At 36.5% G+C, this 17797-nt stretch overlaps 1 protein-coding gene across 2 annotated transcripts in view; it reads right to left on the reverse strand.

Annotated features, from left to right (window-relative positions):
* ANAPC1 (anaphase promoting complex subunit 1) overlaps positions 1-17797 on the reverse strand; it is a 101984-nt gene that overhangs the window by 45826 nt on the left and 38361 nt on the right. For both annotated transcript variants that reach the window (XR_009521505.1, XM_060027358.1), the window contains exons 18-27: positions 14871-14945; positions 12588-12856; positions 11187-11278; positions 10230-10378; positions 7203-7281; positions 6769-6805; positions 6617-6687; positions 4547-4725; positions 1874-2088; positions 333-451 (exon numbers count right to left, since the gene is read on the reverse strand). Coding sequence is in view for 1 of the 2 variants with exons in the window: in XM_060027358.1 (XP_059883341.1) it covers positions 333-451; positions 1874-2088; positions 4547-4725; positions 6617-6687; positions 6769-6805; positions 7203-7281; positions 10230-10378; positions 11187-11278; positions 12588-12856; positions 14871-14945 (1285 nt within the window). In the remaining variant the exon portion in view is untranslated. The remainder of the gene's footprint in view (positions 1-332; positions 452-1873; positions 2089-4546; positions 4726-6616; positions 6688-6768; positions 6806-7202; positions 7282-10229; positions 10379-11186; positions 11279-12587; positions 12857-14870; positions 14946-17797) is intronic.

Genomic DNA, 17797 nt, shown 5'->3' on the forward strand with positions numbered 1-17797 from the left:
CTTTAAGATTATTTAAAGTTTAACAATCTCACCATTCAATAGTATCTTTCTAAACTTCCCCAAGTGCCTTTTTATATCTTGAAATGGTCTCATTAAAAACAAAATTTAGTAATGGGCTATATTCTGCTTCCCTCAATGTTTAATTTGATTTGCTATTTGAGCTTTGATAACCACTACAGTAGCTATTAACAATAATCACTACAGTAGCTATTAACAATATTTAAAATCACGGGGGATAGAGCATTTCTTTGGTTTTAACTACAATGATTCAAAACAACTCCACTAAACATATACCCATTTTCCTTTCTCACTGAGCCCAGAATTTAACATACCAGTCAAATTCAACTTAGGAATAGGCAATGGCTCCGTTGGAACAGGATGGTATGAAAACAAGGTAAACATTCCCCGTCCTACCGGAAGAGCCATAGTTCGCTGACACAACTGGAGCAATCTATAATTAAAATTAAAACCAACATGTGAAAAAATTTTAAACAAAAAAAACCAGAATGTAATCTGTAGGCAAGTATTTCAAAAGCAGCAGTGCTGTGTAAGATGAAGCCACATCGAAGTAAATCCATACAAAGTCTTGAGTGAGTCACCTAAACACGGTTGTTCTCATTCTGATACTCTTACTCCCATCAGAAACTCTAAAGGGGAGACACATTTCTTTCTTCTGTTTCATATTTGCTTTGAATTAAAACCAGCTGTTCTATAAACCAAGCCAACTCTCCCTAAGTATTCAAAAAGCAAAACCTATAATTCCACTCTAAACGATGCTAACCCTCTCAGAGGAAAATATCGTATTAGTTGGGTTTCCTCATTGTGCTGTTATCAGTTTAGCTGGGAGCCTCCTCTCATCCTTTTTGTGAATATAGCCCAAGCGCCACCTCCATGGGTGCACACAAGGTTAAAAAGGAAGTCCCTATTTTGGAGGTCAGCGGATTTCATGGTGTCTCCAGCAAACACAGGAGCTTCATTTACTTGATGGTAAGGACTTCTAGGACTAAAAGCACTATATGTCAACTATGTTCAAGGTTAAAATGGCTTCTACAGGCTATACTTTGAAACTAATAAACTACTTTTTAAGTTGTTTCTATGTTAAAATAAATGGCATCAAACAGAAATTGTGGAAGCAGGGGCATTCATAACCAGGAAACACTTAACACAAGTTATACCTGAAGACAGAGAAACAGCCCTCCTCCTTCTGAGGCTAACCAGAGGCTGAAATCCTCTGCAGACAAAGTTATTCACAAGCACCCTCTCTCCCTAACTGTAAATATATATAGCTGCTTTTCTAGTCCATTGGTGAGGAAAATTTTGCTGTCCTAAGATTCTTTGGGAACACTGTTCCACATTAATTTAAAATCAGGGAAATTTAGAATCAGGCCAGCAGACTACATTCTATAACATGTTTAGCAGAAACATTATACATAATCTACAAAATTATAATAGTGAAAACAAAAACAGTATATCCCCCCTTCCATTTAAGACGCTATTGATTTTAAGATGCAGCACTATTTCATGAGGTACTAAAAAAGAAAAAACACTGCCATTTAAACCATAACACCTACAAACACCTACAGATTGAAAGACATAATCTGATTTCAGAAATAGTAAAACGTACAAAAAAAAATCAGCATCATACAATCAATGAAATCTGATAATAATCGCTGACTGCATCGAGCTTTACTATACTATGTACTGGGCAGTGTTCTAAGCACCGTGTAGAAATGACCCACTTGATTCCCAGAGAAACTCTGTGAGGTGTGAATGCTACAGTCATGCCTATTCTTACAGTTGAACAAAATGAGGCAGTACTTAATGTTTTATTTAAATTTTTACTTAAATTACAGCAGTTAATGTTTTCCTTTACCTGTTCTCTTTTTCCTCAATGAACTCGTGGTCACTGAGCTCTGGGTACTGCACCACATTGACGCGGACAGGATGTGCACTCTGAAGAAGCCTTCGCACATCCTGCACCCTTAAGTCTTCACTCCATATTAGTGACATCACCTCCTGATTCATGTCATTCATGCCATCATCTTCCTCCTCAGTTTCTGTTCCTGAAGGAACATCTGATGAGAGCACCTGAGTAACAGACTAGGTTGTAATACTAATTTAAAAACCAGCCAACACACACTTATTGAACATGAGGATACACAGGATGAGGTACCAAGTCTACATCAGTGCAGAGAAAAAATATATTCCAAAGCAGGGCTGGCTTGGGTTCCCAATACATACTGGGACTCTAACCTAAAAATCTTTTTTTTTTAAGTATAATTATATTGCCCACTTGGAAACATTCTTTACTGAGCCAAGCGGAAAGCTTTCAACTTACAACGATAGTCAGGAGGCTGATTCCATCGAAAGATATATTCTAAATAAACTGTAAAACTCTAACTATATCCTAAATATTCCAAAAAGGACACAAATTACTGCAAATGGAATATTAACCCCACGCACTAAAGAACTAACACCAATTTAAATACTGTCTTTAATTAATAGAAGCAGAAGAAAACAACCTGGAAGGATATAAACCAAGGGCTGGAGGAGGTCAGACAACACTTTCTCACTTCTGTGCTTTAAGTAGAATAAATCATGGTTGGTTTTCACTTTTTTTTTTTCCTAAGTATGTTCCAACTATATTTCTTAAAAGGAAAGGGATTAAATGAAGCAAAACAAGTGAGGAGAGTTAATTCCTTGCTTAGCATTCTGTCCTCATAAGCTCAGCATGTACTTTACTATGAGCCTTCCCAGTCCAAATAATTCAGTCAGACTTTAAGATAGATGTTAATAGCAGAAATCTCATTTTCTCTCAGAGTTTTAACTCCTTTCACAAAAGATTAACTCCTAGGTGAAATGCTAAAGTTTTGCAACATTTAATGTGGAAGCAACATTAGCCTTAAAAAAGAATAAAGGTAGATATGACTAGATAATCAGTCTGACTTTAGCTGATAAAAATTTATTATAATTCCTATGGAATATCTAATCTTAAAAGAAGCTACATTCTAATAGGTGAGTTAGCAATAAGATACAGACCCAAATAGCTGATAAATTGGAGACGAGTTATAAAATGTAACCTCAAATAACTGAACAAATTTAATTTAGCCAGAATTACTTAAAATGACATATAAATGAATAATTATCAATACCATTTGGCTTTAGTGCTAATGATGTTCTCATTCACAGTAATAAAAGAGGTCTATAAATGCTAAAGACTTCTCTTGGTCAAGGTAAAGATAACCATATTATTAGCAAAAAAATTGGTTTTCTGTTTAAAACAAGCCAAATGCTAATTCAACTAAGAGTTGTTATTTCAGTGCAGATTAAAAGACAGATGTGCTGGTACAACCCTGCTGGAGATGGGATCCCCCATGGAAACTGCTTCTGTCACAGATCCATTATACAACTCTGATGTTGGGAATAAATTTTGATAACAGTCTCTGAAGAAGCGTTAATAGCCTAAGATCTAATGTGGATTATGAACAGTTATTGATTATTATGTGTTGGTTCAAAGGTTAATAAGAGATGAGCCAAATCTGCACTGTTTTCTCAGAGACATAAAGTACCAAAGTCACCAGGGGTGGAATAACCATCCCTGAATCCTCCTTGATCCTTAGAGTAAATGCAGTGCTACCATTTTTTTTTTTTTTTTTTTTTTTTTTTTGCGGTACGCGGGCCTCTCACTGTTGTGGCCTCTCCCGTTGCGGAGCACAGGCTCCAGATGCGCAGGCCCAGTGGCCATGGCTCACGGGCCCAGCCGCTCCGCGGCATGTGGGATCTTCCCGGACCGGGGCACGAACCCTTGTCCCCTGCATTGGCAGGCAGACTCTACCATTTTTTTTTAAGTTAACTGGAGTTCTAGAAGAAGTTTTCAAAGTTCCATTTTTAAGTTTTAAAAGAGGCTGATTTTAAAAAGAAAGGAGGATAACGATATATTTCACTTTCTATTTGTAGGGTCTTAGAACCCATTCTTAAAAAAACAGATTTGAACATTAATGAAGGGCACTGTTTGAGGAGGGATAACATTAAGACAGCTTCTAAACAACTTTAGTGCCCCCCTGCAAAAAAACCTTTTTCCTGGGGCTTCAGTTTTATGTGATTAAAGATATATTTACACCTATGTAAAAGGTTAAATTTAAGAAATGTAACACATCAAAAAAGTATGAAGGAGAAAATAGTTATAATTTATTCAAATTCAGGACATTATGTGCTCTCCCTATTTCCACATAATAATTACAAAGTAGTTAATTACTAACATGGTCCAAGCAGGGAATCAGTCGTGGTAGCTGCTCTACTGACTCGGCACTTGTCCTGACTCAAGGCACAGAAAGGTCCAGGCAAAACAGAGCATTCACAAAATCTGTTCCCATGTTCGACTTACAATTAATAAGATTTGTCCAATTTTAAACCGTATCTAGCATATAATATAAAGGATAATCTGATATACACACTTGCAAAAAGACTTAAAGGAAAATGGAGAACATTTCTACTGTGATTTTATTGAGGCTAAATCTGAATATGGACTTTCCATATTGATACTCACAGATTTCCCTTTGGGCAAGTTTCCTTCACAGGCCTGCTTGGAAAGATCCTGACGCCCAATCAAGAGGCAAACAGCTTCTGGCCAGTCTGAAGCAGGCTGCTCCCGACAGTGATAAATCGCATCTCTGATGGGAAGAGCAATTCCAAAGGGAAGGGTTTCCAAGTCTCTTAAAGCGAAACCTTGTGGTGAAAGGAAGGGAGAAAATTTTTCACTACGACTTACCACTGTCCCAATTATTCTCTGAGTGAAGTTAGTAAACTCTATCCTAACAAATAAGCAAGAAATTGATTTTATTCATCTTACTACCAAACCAGTGTCTTGACCTCAGGGATGAGTATAAAATTTGTTTTAAACAAAAAATTCCTAAAAACTTTAAGAAAAAGACAAACAATCCAATAGGAAAAACACAAAGGACTAAAAGACATTTCCCTAAGAGGAAACACAAATGGTCAATAAACATATGAAAAGATGCTCTATCCAATGAGTGATCAGGGAAATGTAAATTAAAACCACTAGAAAATAAAAGTTCACACTCATTTGACAGGCACATATTAAAGTCAATCGATACCAAGTGTTGGTAACTATGTAGAGCAACAGTAATTCTCTTCCACAGCCAGTGGTGGTGTATACGGGTCCAACCACTTTGGAAAACATTCAGCACGTAGAGTTAGGTCCACCCCTACGGTCCATCAACAGACATACAGAAAGTTGTGTACATGGCACCGGGACATAAGCATTAAATTATTCATTAGTAATGTTTCATTATGGCAAAAAAGGGAAGGGAAGTAAGAGCCCAACTGCTATCATCAATAGAAGGGATAAATAAGTTGTGATATATTCAAGCAGTAGATCATACAGCAGTGAAAATGAATGATCTTCTGCTACATGAGTCAACATGGATGAATCTTTAAATAATAATATTCAGTGAAGAAAATAAGATAGTAAAAAAAATGTTTATATTTATATCTATTTACATAAAGTTAAAAAACATACAACACTAAGCAATATATGAAGTGATAAAACTCAAAAAGAAAAAAACTCAAAAAAAAATGACAGAAGGTAATACAAAATTTAGGTAGGGTACGGTACAGGTACTTTACCTCTAGCGATGGGTGTATGAGAAAGGGAGGCCATGCAGGAGTAGATCCACAGGGCTTTCTACTACACTGGCAATGTTTTATTTCTAATGGTGGGTCACCAGGACATCAATGCTCATTTTATTATTATTCTCTAAATACATTTTATACACTCTTATATGTACACCATATTTCATTTAAAAAAACTTCAAATCCTCAGGTTAATTAATTTCTTCGGTGATAATTTTCTAAATTTTGTAATATTATACGTTATTTATTAATATAGAAAGTTGATCAATTATTGAGGTTAAATGCTATGTACTATACAAATGAACAGAACTCATATTTTCAGCATAAGTGTCTCATCTGTAATACTATATGACAATTATTGCAATTGTCAAGGAAGCATACACAAAAGTACAGGGAAAAACTAAGTCATTGAGAACATTCCCTAATTAAGAATTCAGAAACATCCTGTAATATTCATTAAAGCATTACCTTCTAACATACTACTCTATAACATTCTCCTTTTCTACATTTTCATATCAGTAATATTTTTAAAAATTTTTATAGGAAATTTTAGTATTTTACTCAGCTTAAAACCTAAAGGCACAGGCTTAGGAAGAGAGAATAAACCCTTTTCCTTCCTTTCCCTTTTCCCAGGTGAATCTGCCTCTTGGTGCATAAAATCCCTGGCCTGTATCATTCAAAAGCATACCCTGAAATATTTACACATTACTTTTAGATTTTGCCAGAAATACTCATTTCTGATAGCCCAGATATTAGTATAGGGAAGCTGTGAGACTGTCAGGGAAAGGAAGGGTGGCTTGATGGGCCATCATCTCCATCCTGTGGGATCCTTCTGTAGAGCGAGAGGCCCTCCCTTCTCACGCCTTCCAGCTCTAGTGAGCTCTGAGGACGCAGGGCCTACTTAGGAAGGAGAGCCAGGGAAAGGATTTCAAAGACACATGAAAAGTAACAAAGACCACCTTACCTACATTAGTCATCCAGACGACTAATTTCTCAGCTAGACTAGAAAGTGATGTAGAATGCCTGAAACTAAACCTATAAGAGAACAAACATGAAGTTATTAAACATGAAGTTATCAAAGAGACTGTGTAAAAGCACAATCTGAATAAAAGTCACCTGTTCTCCTCTTGCTCTGCTTGTGACTTCTGTGGGGCTAAAACAAAACGAAACTTTATTTTGATAGTTATCCTGGTAAAGGAAACACATAACATGTAGAAAACATTTGCAAATAAAAATTCATTAATAAACAAATGCTAAAAAATAATAAGCAGTACTCTGGCAGGCTGGAAAGTATAATCATTTCCCTGGGGCTAAAACAGTCCTTTTTAGGCACACTGAAAATGTAAAATTTGTCAGATTTTAAGCAACCTTGGTCTCTAAAAGTCAGATGTGGACTCCAGACTAAAGCGGTGCAATTATGTCACCTCTAAAATGAAGCAAGACATGGCCTCTGAAGTACACTTGGAAAATTTTTAATTTTTTTAATTTCAACTCTGATATCAACATCTATAAAAATCTGTTTGGGGAAGCTTAACATTAGACTGACTTACCTATACTTATTCTGGATAAATACTGTGAAGATTCATCAGAAACAGAACTTTCATCACCAAGTATGTAGAGTGCAATACTCTGCATAAGGAGAAAGTTAACATTTTTTAAACTATTGGGGCATAATTACATACAGGAAAATTCACCCACTTTAAATGTACAGCTCTGTGTTTTGACAAATGTTACACAATCATATAACCACTACCACAGTCACGATACAGAATGCCTGCATCACACCAGAAAGTTCCCTGTGCCCCTTGGAGTCAATCCGCTCCCTCCCCTACGCCAAGCAGTGGAAACAACGCATCTTTTTGCTCTCCCTAAATTTTGCCTACTCTACAATGTCATGCAAATGGAGTCATAGAACACGTAGTCTTCTGTGCCCTACTTCTTTAACTCAGCATTCCTTTGAGATTCATCCACGTTACTGCATGTATCAGTAGTTTGTTTCTTTTTACTGCTGACGAGTATTCCATTATACAGGTGTACCAACCTTTGTTTATCTACTTATAAACTGATTGACATTTGGGTCATTTTTGGTGAGGTACACCCTAACTCTCTACCCCTCTAGGCCTAACCCTTCTCTGCTTCAGCCTTCAAAGTTCTCGTTTGAATACTTGCTACTACCACTAAGATCTACGTCTGCAGCTTTTTTTTTTTTTTCCTGAAAGAAAGTAGCAGTATGAGCTTATTAAAATTTCAGCACAATGCTGGAGGATCTTCAAGTCCTACATTCTAACCCACTGCAAATGATATATTCCTAAAGCTAGCTGACATCATATCTAACAAAGATATAATATGAATATCTACAAATTGACTACTATTATTTAAGTTGGAGGCTGAACAACTCTGGCTTATTCATATTTCTCTAGCTCCCTTTTGGGTAGATATAACACTGAGTCTAACCCATTCAGCAGAGTTGGACAGGACCAATATATCTGGTGACTGCACCTGAATGTTTCCACACAAGCAGCAAGGAATGAAAAAGTTCTAGGATTAAGCTGCTCTTAATACACTGTGAATGTATTTAACATCACTGAATTGTACACTTAAAATAGTTAAAATAATAAATATTATGTTATGTATAGTTTATCAGCATTTTTTTTTAAAAGCAGATTACCATTCTGCGTGTCAATTTCAGAGCCACAGGGGGTTCTGAAGCCTTTCTCAACATGAAGCAAAGCAGAATGCAGAGTAAAGGAAAAGATGGGTGGGGAGCAAGGACATTCATATACTCCAGTGACATCTGGGAGAGGAGACAAAAGATCTGGTTCTCTTCTAAGTCTGGGAAGGCTCCATCTCCAGAAAGGTCCACAAAAGACCTGTAGGCAGGCTACTCCAGTAGAGGGACCAAGAGAAAGGAGTGTGAAGGAACTCACCTTTGCCCACACCCTCTGGTTCTATTTGAGGGTCTGATCTTGGATTACCTATGTATTAACAAAATGAATTAATTTTTAAAAATAAAAATTGGGGCTTCCCTGGTGGCACAGTGGTTGAGAGTCTGCCTGCCAATGCAGGGGACACGGGTTCGTGCCCCGGTCTGGGAAGATCCCACATGCCGCGGAGCGGCTGGGCCCGTGAGCCATGGCCGCTGAGCCTGCGCATCCGGAGCCTGTGCTCCGTAACGGGAGAGGCCACAACAGTGAGAGGCCCGCGTACCGCAAATAAATAAATAAATAAATAAATAAAAATAAAAATTATTTTATTTTTAAAAATGCAAGTAGGATTTTTTGTAGCTATGGACAGGCTGATTATAAGGTTTAAATGAAAAGGCAAAGGAATTTAAATAGCTAAAACAATTTTGAAAAAGAAAAGTAATGGAAGGAAAAGTCATACTAACCAATTTTAAAACTTACTATAAAGCTACAGTAATCAAGAGTGTGTGGACCACAACACAGATCAATGGACCAGAATAAAAAGTCTAGAAACAGACCCACAAGAATGTGGTCAACTGATTCTTAATAAAAGTGCAAAAGAGAAAGAATAGTGTTTTCAACAGATGCTGTTAAAAGAATTGACCATCCAAATGGAATAAAAATCTCAACATAATCCTCACATCTTATAAAAATTAACAAAATGGATCACAGATCTAAATGTAAAACATAAAACTGTAAAACTTCTAGAAGAAAAGTGGAGAAAATCCTTGTGACCTAAACAATGAATTTATAGACATGACACCAAAAGCACAATCCATAAAAGAAAAAAAACTGGATAAACTGGCTTCATCAAAATTAAGCATTTTTGCTTCACAAAGGAAACATTAAGAGAACAATGGAACATGACAAACTACAGGAAAGAATACTTGAAATCCATAGATCTGACAAAACCTCATATCTAGAATACTCAAAATATCACTAGCCATTAAGAAAACGCAAATTAAAACCACAATGAGATATCACTACACATCTATCAGAATGACAAAAATTACAAATCATGACAATACCAAACACTGACCAGGATGCAGGGAAATTGGAACTCTCACACATTGATGGTAGAAATGTAAAATGGTACATATACTCTGAAAAACACTTTACAGTTTCTTAAATATACATATATCAATCTTAAATATATACTTACTATATGGCCATCAATCACACCTCTGGGTATCTACCCTAGAGAAATGAAAACTTTTGTTCACACAAAAAACCTGGACATGAATGTTTACAGCAACTGTATTCATAATTGCTAACAACTGGAGTCAACCCAAATATCTTCAATGGATGAATGGATAAACCAATGTGATGTATCCACACAATGTATAGCTGGCACTCAGCAATTAAGTGTAACGAACTGCTGATACAGCAACACTTGGATGAATCCCAAAAGCATGAGGGAATTTTCTGAGGCGGGTGATGGAACTGTTCTGAATCCTAATTATGGTGGTGATTACATGAACTCTACATTTGTTGAAATCCTCAGAGCTATATACAAAATGAAAAAAAAAGTTAATTTAACTATATGATAATTTAAAAAATTATACTGAAAGAGAAAAAGAAAAGAACAAGTTTGGCAACACTTTGAATACATACCAAGACTACAAGTCTGCTTCTTTCACAGATGACAGGGAGGTAAGGATAGGGTGGCATTCCTTCACCCTTCAGACAAGAACTCACCCACTGATAAATACTTGGTGGCTCAGAAGTAAAAAATGATGGATGATGCATAAATCCTGTTTGTCCTTTAAAATTAGACAAATGTTTATAAAGATACATTAATACAATACTGTTTTATTCTAAAGGAAAAATAATCAACAATATCTATCATTTGAAAACTATCAGAATAACATTTTTCCATAGTCTCCAAAATGCTCCATGTTTTCTGCCACAGTAAGTAACTGACCATATTATAATATGTGGAATTTAATTGACTAATATTTTATCCAATCCTGGAAGGAAATTTAGAAAATTCTTGTGTTCAAGGCATATAAAGAATCTAACCAAAAATTTCTGCCCTAACCCTAAAGATGAGAAAACAGACAAGACACCCAGGATTGTGCTCTGTTTTAACAACTGGGCCCCAATCCTGAGTCGCTTTAACTCGGGGTCTAAGACAGTACAGTGGTTATGGAAATGTTCTGTATCTGTACTGTCCAATATGGCAACCACTAGCCCCATGTGGCTACCGAGCACTTGAAACACGGCCAGTGCAACTGAGGAACTGAATTTTTAATATAATTAACTTAGATAGCACATGGCAGGTGGCTACTAACTGCGCAGCACAGGACAGCAAAGCACCCTTGGCACTGGAAGCTCTAAGCTTTTGCAAGGCAGAAACTTAGGGATGAGTAACATTTTCCCCCTACACTGAAGAGATTATGGCTTACTACAAGTCAGAGATCGAACACTACAAACTAAAATCTGCCTGGTGGAAAGACACTGCCCCTGATTTAGAGGCCAATGGTAAGAAATATATCCTCTGCTATTCACCAAGAAAAATACAAGCAAATGTCACTACATTGTTCAGAAAACCTTTAACAGCACACTTACCTTGATCAATTGTACACACTTGTCCAGTAGTTCTGACAAGTGCTGGGTAATCTCTATAGTAATGATCTACATAAGCCTCCAATTTTAAGTCCCTAAAACAATAAGAACACATAAAAAAGAAATAACAAGGAAGGTATTATAGCACTTTCCTCCCAAAGAGTTAGAAGGACTCATCAGTTGAACTTTTCAATTAAAAAAATTTACTTATGAGAAAGAAGACAACCAGATCTAGAGCCTCTGTATTCTATTTCTGGACTTTAAAGTGCCCAGTATGACAAATGGAACCCAAACTCCTTTTGCCAGATGAATTTTGTGGATAAAACTACTGTGAAAACACTGTGGTCCATTTTCTCCTCTTTTAATTTATTAGCTGTGTGACTGTCAGCAAGTCAACTCTATGAATCTCAGTATTTTTTCTTCTAGAAAATGGAGAAACACCAGTTAACTCACTCTCAAGTTTTTAAGATTAAATAAGATAATATGTGTGAGAAATACTTTACAAAATGTAAAACATTTTACAAATGTTACCTGTTTCAGAGAGCCATGATTAGGGTTTGAAAATCATTTCATTACAAAAGTATTTTCATCATAGTAATGATTCGTCATTAAGAGAAACTGACCATCAATTAAAACTGCCATGTCCCAGAAAAGAATTTCAGTATCTCAAGGAAGATAACAGAAATTAGAAAACATACTACAACCTTAACACAGAGGTTGGCATTTTAATTCAAAGTTAACTTTCTTTATCACCAAGGGTCACAAAGGCTCAAATAACACCTAAGTATGACCTTCCCAGTTCAGTGTCAAACACAAGGTCCTAGAAAGGCTTTTAAAAATATTATCAGAACAATCTTATTATGGATCCACTACGAGAGCCTGAAAGACGGGGAAGACCACAGACTGAGACAACAAAGGAACAGCAAAGACAGCCCATGACTAGCAAACGACACCTGTTCTTAGAAACAAACTTGAGCAAGTTTCCTCATCGCTGAAACAGGGATTGTAATACCTACTTTGACAATTCCTACATGTAAATTACAATTTTGTTCGCTGTAAACACTATCTGATCATAGGTATTACTATGAAAACAGCAGGTGTCATTACAGACCTTTCACCACAGTCATCGTGTCAAAATGAAAGCTGAGCAGGTCATTCTCACCGTGTAACACACTCCGGTGTCTTCCCACTCATCTTAGGACAAAGACCAGCAACCCCAGCATGACCCACAGGCCCTTACGTAGTGGATACCTTCAAACAATTCTGTGGTTTATAGAAAATGCTGTGGTTTGTTGAGACGGTAGATTTCAGAAATTTATTTACAACCTTCCTATATGATATTCATGTCTAAGATCAAGTCAGCTAACGACCTCTTGAAGTTTCTAATCTACAAACAACATTTACCTTGCCAACTGAACGAGAAGTTCAACAAGTGAACGAATTCCTTCTCCCATTAGAGTGTTCAACTTAAGCTCCTCATAGACCAGGTGAAGAACAAAAAAAATTGCAGGTATGTGAGTGAAAAGAAGTGTAGAAGAGTCCAAACTGAGATTCTGTGACAAATCCTCATCCTTCATCTGTGAAACTTCCAAAGGACTCAAACATAAAGATCTATTCAAAAGATGAGACTCAACATTCTGGTGGTAGTCTGAATTTAGTAAATATTCCCAGTCCTGAGAAGAATAAAAAGGATATTAACTTTTTAAATAATCCCTCCTTGTAATGTCATCATTAAAAAAGAACATCAAATTCACTTAAAACAATTCAAGTTCCATTTTCACATTAAGTTGTTAATAATATGAAAAATCACAATGCTGAAAAATTAGAACCAACACTTCAAATAGCTAAGCAGTTTCCAGGTGCCAGCAATAAATATTAAGACAAGACACCTTTAAAAACCACTTGAAAAAATGTAGTCACGCCCTTTTAGGGAAGAGACTTTGGAAGAAAAATCCTACTACCTAGGTAGAGATTGAGAGAGAAAAATTTAAGATTATCTTAGGCAATGTCTTATGAGCCAAAAGTAAAGAAGGAAAGGTGGGAAGTGTAGACAGGCAGGTATAAGGACCACTACGTTGATTTGGGTTTTAGTAAGAGGAGAGGTCTACTTGTATCCAGCTGGTATATGTATCTTTCAGTGTTTATAAGATGATGACGCTAGTAATGTGCCCAATAGTCAACTGAATTTTATATTCAAACTGTGCTATACTTTGCAAGTATTAAGTGTGTTTTAGCTTCTACTTGCGATTTATTGTATTGAGAGAATGTGGTCTATGGTTTTGTCACAACTTGGAATTTATTGGTGCTTTTGTCAGGCTTAATACAGTGTGTTATTCTAACTTAAAAACTCTTGGAACAGATATAGAACCAACCATGAAAGTAAAAAATTTATAAGTTAGACAACCAAAATAAAAAATTCTGCTCGCCAAAAGACACTGTTAAGCCACATACTGGGAGAAAATATTCCCAAAATACACATATGACAAAGAATGTCATATCTAAAATATATAAAGAACTTCTACAGCTTAATAAATATTTTTTTAAATCCAATTTAAAAATAGGTAAAACACCTGAACAGAAACTTCACACAAACATATGTAAGTAGCTAATAAGCACATGAAACAGTGCCTAACATCATTAGTCATTAGGGAAAGGCAAATTAAAACCTCTTAGAGAAACTGCTTTCCACATATCCAAATGGTTAAAAGGAAAAAGACTGACAGCAAATATTGGCCAACTCATATATTACTCGTCAGTGTTAACATGGTATAACCAGTCTGAGAACCAGCAAAGACCCAACAAGTTCATTGCTAGGTATTTAGCCAAGAGAAATGAAAATATATGTCCACAAAGACTTATTACTGAATGTTGGCAGCAGCTTTACACATAACAGTCAAATAACGGAAATGGGCTAGATATCCATCAGCGGAAGAATGAATAAACAAACTATGGTATATTCATACTACCCACCAATAAAAAGGCACAAACTACTGATATCTGCAACAACATGGATGAATCTCAAACGCATTATGCTGAATGAAAGAAACCTTATGCCAAAGATTACATACTATATTCCTTCATTTATATCAAGTTCTAGAGCTGGCAACGCTAACATATGACAGAATTCAAATCAGTGGACGCTTTGAGAAGAAAAAAATGATTTAAAATGGCACAAGAGCTTTATGGAATGATGGAAATGTTTTGTTCTTGAGAGAAGTGTGGGTCACACGAGTGTGCATTTGTCAAAATTGATCAAACTGCATACTTAAGATCTGAGCATTTCATTTATGTAAATTAAACCTCAATTTTAAAAGAATGTTTTCAAACAACAAGAATACACCCATGAAATCTGATACGTTTGAAAACCTAAATTAAAGAAACACTGCTTAAAAAGGCAAATGCTGTCACTTTAGGTGATCAATTGGCAGTAAAACATCTATAAACCCAAATTTAAATCACACAGCATTATGTATGTTTAGTAATTTTTAGATGATCATTAAAGACAAAAGTGAATAAATAGCCACAGAAAATGTAACAGGTCCTGTCCTTCAACATAGCTGTCATTCAGTATTAAAATAAGTAAAAGGTGTTAGAAATACATGCAAATCAACAGGAACACTACAAATGTGGGGGACCAGTAAAATACTCACAGATTAATTTTTATTAGCAAGAAAAAACAATGCTTACATCATCAGATCCTGTCTCAGAAGGTCTTGCTTTTTTGGGTGCAATGACTGGGGAAAGTGATCCTTCAAAGTCGAACTGGAAGATAACCCCAAAAGAGAAGACAAAATCATGTAAATTTATCACTGACAACTGATCAACTTAAATGATTCTGAAATCAGTTCTACCAATTATGGAAACTGAGGAATGTCACCAAAACTCATTTTCTCATCTGGAAAAACATGGTACGAAAACCTTTCTTCTAGGATCATTGTGAAGATTAAATGAAATCATCTATGTAAAGCACCTAGTCCAGTGCCTGGGCTCACAGGTACTGCAATGGTAGCTTCCTTTCCTCCCCTACTTCTCTGATGACACAGATCTTCACTCCACTGGTAGAAAGAACAGGACCATTAGCTATACCCAAAATATGCCAAGTCTCAAAGAATCAACCCAGTGTCAGCCAAATGTCAGAACTTAGCAGACATTTATTTAGAGTCTGTCTACAGTGACAGTCGAACAATTCTATGGCAGAGATGGGTAGCTACTCTCCAAAATCTGTGTTCTCCTCTTTCTCCTGGACCCACAGCCAGGCTATGTATCCCTGCCCCCTCACAGTTAGCCGTGGCCCTCTGACAGTGTGATTATGAATGAAAGCAGATGGCACCACTGCCAGGCCCAGTTCCTGAAAACCTCCCATTCATGCTCCCCTAGGCTCTTTCCCTTGCATCTAGCATCAACTCTAAGGCTATCTTTGAAGCCTCACGTTGAAGACAGATGCTCCATCAGCCTGGGTCCCTAATAACCACGAGGCCTGTTTACCTGCTAAATACTGTTATATGAACAAGATACACATTTTTATTGTGTGTGAGCCATTATATCTTTTGAGAGCTTTCTGTTATAATAGTTAGCCTATCCTAATGCAGTTACATAAAAGCAATTTTCTAAAAGTTCAGTCTTATTCAATTCCCTCTGGCATAACCTTTGCCACCTGCTACTTTACACAGGCACTGAACTACCAACTAATCAACCATAACCCTATAAATAGCAATAGCTGTTTTCCTACGCTATAAAAACTTACATATTTATCAATTAATCTCATTCATCTGAAAGTTTATTTCTATATAAAAACTAAACATAGATAGCAATAATTTTTAAAACTGAATGTTTAAATATAAAACTGCATAAAGTACTTTTTTAAACTGAATAAAGTAATTTAAAAAACTGATCAAGAGAACAGGTTTTCTTGTGAAGCATTTAAATAAAACACAGCCCAACTTACATACAATATTATCAAAAAACAAAAATAACAAGAGCAAAATCAAAGCAACAGATGAAATGATAGCTATCTTACCTAAAACTTCAACCAAATATAGCGTACATGTGTGCACGTGCGCACACACATAGTCTTAAGTCCCACAGTCAGAAAGAATGTCCCAGCTATGGTTATCAGGTTCATTAAGACCTGGAGTTATGGGAAAGGACAGTGGAGATTGTCTGATACAGATACCTCTTTGTGACATATATGGATCTGTCTTATTTTCATTATTTTAATATGTCACAGGTTAGCCAATCCTGTTATACAATTCTGTTGATCCCTGACCTTGATCTATCACAACCTGGATATAAAATATTCATTTATCTGCCTTCCCCTAGGACAGTCAATTCCATGAGAGGAACTATCTGTCTTCTCTAATGCGTATCTGAAAAGCCTGGCTTCATGCCTGGCGCACATCAGGGACTCAATATCTATCTAATGAAAATATGAGCATCCCAAACGACAGAAGAGTTAACCCTAGATGCAACCACTCACAGAATGTAAGAACCAAAAAGAAATGTCTGGCCCAGTCCTCTCATTTAACTAATTAGTAAATTAAGGAAGGCCCAAAGAAATGCCAAAATCACAGAGCTAGTCATTGGCAGAAATTCGGTACTCTACCCTCCACTCTATTACTTAAATGAAAACAAAAAAGAGATATATCTGGACAAAGCAAAATAAAAACCATTTGCCACTGAGGACCATTTCATCCTGAGCTTTGACGGCGAGGACAAAAGACAGCAGGGTTTAACTATGCAGTCCTACAAATAAATGTCAGAGCTGATTTCCTCGTTCCTTCCTTTAGGGCTATCATGCAATAAGTAAATCAAAGAATCATGTTCTTCTTTACAAAAGAAAAAAACTGTGGGTGCTCAGTCCTAACCACAACATGGAAACACGAGGGGGCACTGGCTCTCTGCTAGAGAATGGGGCACAGTGATCTGTATTCCTCAACAAGTTCCACAGGACAGTAACATACAAAAACTACAAGAAGCTGAAGTGGACTTATTCATATTGTAGAAATCCTCGGTTTCTGTAAGGCACAATTTTTCCATATTTAATAAAGAATGGAAAAATCTGGAATGAAGTAGCATTCATGCAATTGTTTGGAATAAGAAAATTGTCCCTATTTTCCCAGGAAAATTTTTCCCAAGGAAATTGCAGAGGGCGATTCTTTCACATGATGCAACAGACACAAAATGTTAAAATATTTCATTCAGGTGGAAAAGGGCATTCATTCAACAAATGTTCACTAAACAGCCACCTATGCCAGGCACTACTGTAGGTCCTAGAGTAGTGAACAAAACCAAACAAAAATCCCTGCCCACACAGAATTTTCCTGTGGGACGAGAAGAGACACACAAACAAAATAAATAAAATATACAGCATATTATATATAATTAGTGCTAAGAGAAAAAAAAGGTAAAGGGGATCATAAGGGGGGCATGGTGTGTAGGTACAATTCTACACAGAATGGACAGGGCAGGCTGCACTGAGGTGACATCTGGAAAAGGCCTCAGCTTGTCTTGTCTGAGGGAAGTCATTTTCTCCAGGGGTAACAGCAAGTGCAAAGACCCTGAGGCAGGAACATGCTTGGTGTATTCAGGGAAAACAATGGAAACCAGCGTGGTGG

Source organism: Delphinus delphis, chromosome 12 (genome assembly GCF_949987515.2).
Source record: "Delphinus delphis chromosome 12, mDelDel1.2, whole genome shotgun sequence".
NCBI classification, from domain to species: Eukaryota; Metazoa; Chordata; class Mammalia; order Artiodactyla; family Delphinidae; genus Delphinus; species Delphinus delphis.